We start from the raw sequence: 2,843 nt of genomic DNA on the forward strand, positions 1-2,843 counted from the left end.
CACAGGAGGTCAAAGTTCACAGCTCATTAGCGTCCACTCCTTCACCTTCATTAAACCAGACAAGCTTTTAGTCTTATGATTTATTTTCATTATAAATGATACAAATTTTTTATAACAAGTTTATAAAAGAAACGATTAGTGCCGAAAACAACAAAACGGAGTTCATTTACTGTGACAGTAGGTGGCGCTCAGTTCTCACAAAGCCCAGAAAATTATGCTGACCAATCAGAAGTCATGATTTGTTACCATGACGACTAAGCAACACCATTTAGAGGGAAAGTTTAGTGGAAGGCTGACTGGGCGGGGCCTGAGGCGACTGACAGCTGGCTGTCGGAAATAAAAACAAATTAAAAAATAAATAGAGAAAAAAAGAGTTTTAACATGGAAACTTCTGTCACCATGGTTACAGTCCAGGAGGCATTCTGGGGGCGGGGCTTAGTGGCTTTTCTTCACATTGTTTCTATAAAAAATGGCTGAATCCTTTATTTAGGCACCGTTTGTTTACATCTTGTTGGCTGTTTCTATGGCAACAGCACTTGAAAACCCATGTACCATCTCATCGGAAGCGGCTGCAGGCCTCGCCTTACTTCCTCTTGATGGCTGCCAGGTAACCCAGACCCCGCCCCCTGTGGGCGTGGCCTCGCCTCACTCCCTCTTGATGGCTGCCAGGTAACCCAGACCCCGCCCCCTGTGGGCGTGGCCTCGCCTCACTTCCTCTTGATGGCCGCCAGGTCCCTTTGCAGCTCAGAGAACTTGGGCCGGTCCTCCGGGTTGTACTGCCAGCAGCGCTGCATCACTTTGTACACGTCGTCAGGGCAACGCTGAGGACACGACATCCTGTAGCCTGGCAACCAAAAAACATCTCCACGGTCACTGCTAATCCTTTGATAGTGGTGACGGGCGGCGGCGCCCGCTTACCTTTCTCCACCTGCTCCCTGGCCTGCTGATTGGTCATCCCCGGGTACGGACACACCCCCAGGCTGAAGGTCTCCCACAGCAGGATGCCGTAGCTCCACACGTCGCTCTCTGAGCTGTAGCGACCTACGGAGGACAGCCGGTCAGCAGCCAGTCACCAATGGGCTTGGGTGTGGGCGTGGCCAGGTGTTACCGTAGTTCAGGGCCTCAGGTGCGGTCCACTTGATGGGAATCTGCTTGAGTCCAGAAGATGAATAAACGCCGTCATCTTCCTGCCGGCTCATCCCGAAGTCGCTGATCTTCAACACGTTGCTTTCTCCGACCAGACAGTTCCTGGCGGCCAGGTCCCTGGGGGTCAAGGGTCATGGTCACACCTCGCTCCACCTTGCCTCCCGCTTGCCTGAGCGACCGTACTCACCTGTGGATGCAGTTTTTACTCTCCAGGTACGCCATGCCGGCAGCAGCGTCCACGGCGAAGCGAACCAGCTGCTTTGTCTTCAGCTCATCTTTCTTCTTCCTCAGGAACGACAGGAAGTCTCCGCCTGGTGGAACAGGAACCCCTCAGTTACGGCCAATAGGAAGCCAGCAGCAGACGGCCAGCCAATAGGAAATGGAGGCTCCACCCACCTGAAACCAGCTCCATGACGATGTAGATGGGTTGCCTCTGAGTGCAGACACCGATCAGCTTCACGATGTTGGGATGGTCGTATTGCTTGAGGATCCTGCAGCCAATCAGGTGAGAGCTTTAACGTCTTTCTTCTTCTATGGTTGGTGGTTTGAACCCACCTGAGAGCTCACCTGGCCTCGGAGAGGAAGCGGATCTTCAGCTCCGGAGGTAAATCCTCTTTACATGTTTTGACGGCAACTGGCACTTTGTCTCGCTGCAGCGTTCCTTTGAAGACCTCGCCAAAGTTACCCTGACAACAGAGAAAGGCATTATGGGACACGGGAGCAGACAGGTGCATCTAGGTATGGTGGGTGAAAACAGGAAGTGAGGTCACCTTTCCTAGTAGCTCTCCCAGCACAACGTCTTCATGGTTCAGGATCCACTTCTTGTCCTGAAGAGGAAACCAGACTTTCAAGATGGCGGCTCGTTGGAGCAGCTGCCGTGTTCATTCCCTTTGGTTCTTCATCACTGCCCAAAGCCCCAGACGGGTAGCCACAGTTCATGCATCGAACTCGGTATGAAGCGGCGCGGGGACCAATCACACGCTCTAAAGTTTACCTGCCGCTGAGTGGCGTGCCTCCTTTCACTCAAACTGGGCATAGGCTCACCTGTATATGTTTTTATATCATACAGGTGTGAAGATCCATGTTTCTCAAGTTTAAAACCCGCGTTAGCTCTGCTCACACAGCTCAGTGTGAGCCGCTAATATAGGAGCGCCTTGAGGGAGCAGTGAGAATAATTTATCTTTGTGAAAAAAGGATTATGTGCAGCGTTTACAACTCAACTCGATGCCCAGCGTGTGGCGCTGTGTGGTCCCGGTTGGCCAGAGTGTTGGTGGTTAAGCTGTTCAGTCCACAGCCTCAGTCACGCTGGTTTTATTTTATTTCTGCCAGTATTACATTTAATTTTTTTAGCTGCAGTCTGATACTGAGTTTAATCTTTGAGTTTTAGCCGTTTGCTCATAAATACAGTAAACTACAATTATCACTTATTGCCCAGACAATTAAACTACTCCCCTCTCCCAGATTTCACTAAATACATGTTGAAAAGCTGTTAGAGCTGCAGATGTTTTTAGCAGCAAGCGGGGGCCCCAAGTCAGATTCTGCTCCAGGCCTCATCAGCCTTGGACCGGCCCTGCAGGATTAAATCTGCTGCACTACACAGAGATGAGCAACAAACAGGAAATTTAATTCAGTGCTGCTAATGTGGCTTTAGTAGCTCTAACATTTAGTGTCTGTTGACTTTTAATAAGAGTCACAGA

At 50.5% G+C, this 2,843-nt stretch overlaps 1 protein-coding gene across 1 annotated transcript in view; it reads right to left on the minus strand.

Annotated features, from left to right (window-relative positions):
* Positions 1-68: 68 nt before the first annotated feature.
* Positions 69-2,843, minus strand: part of fer (fer (fps/fes related) tyrosine kinase) — a 19,000-nt gene continuing 16,225 nt past the window's right edge. Inside the window, exon 21 of the mRNA XM_015018540.1 lies at positions 69-734. Within this exon, the coding sequence (XP_014874026.1) occupies positions 708-734 (27 nt within the window). The 3' untranslated portion in view covers positions 69-707. The remainder of the gene's footprint in view (positions 735-2,843) is intronic.

The sequence above is a fragment of the Poecilia latipinna genome, unplaced genomic scaffold, assembly GCF_001443285.1.
Source record: "Poecilia latipinna isolate Pla-1442-1.1 unplaced genomic scaffold, P_latipinna-1.0 Scaffold2287, whole genome shotgun sequence".
Lineage (NCBI taxonomy): Eukaryota > Metazoa > Chordata > Actinopteri > Cyprinodontiformes > Poeciliidae > Poecilia > Poecilia latipinna.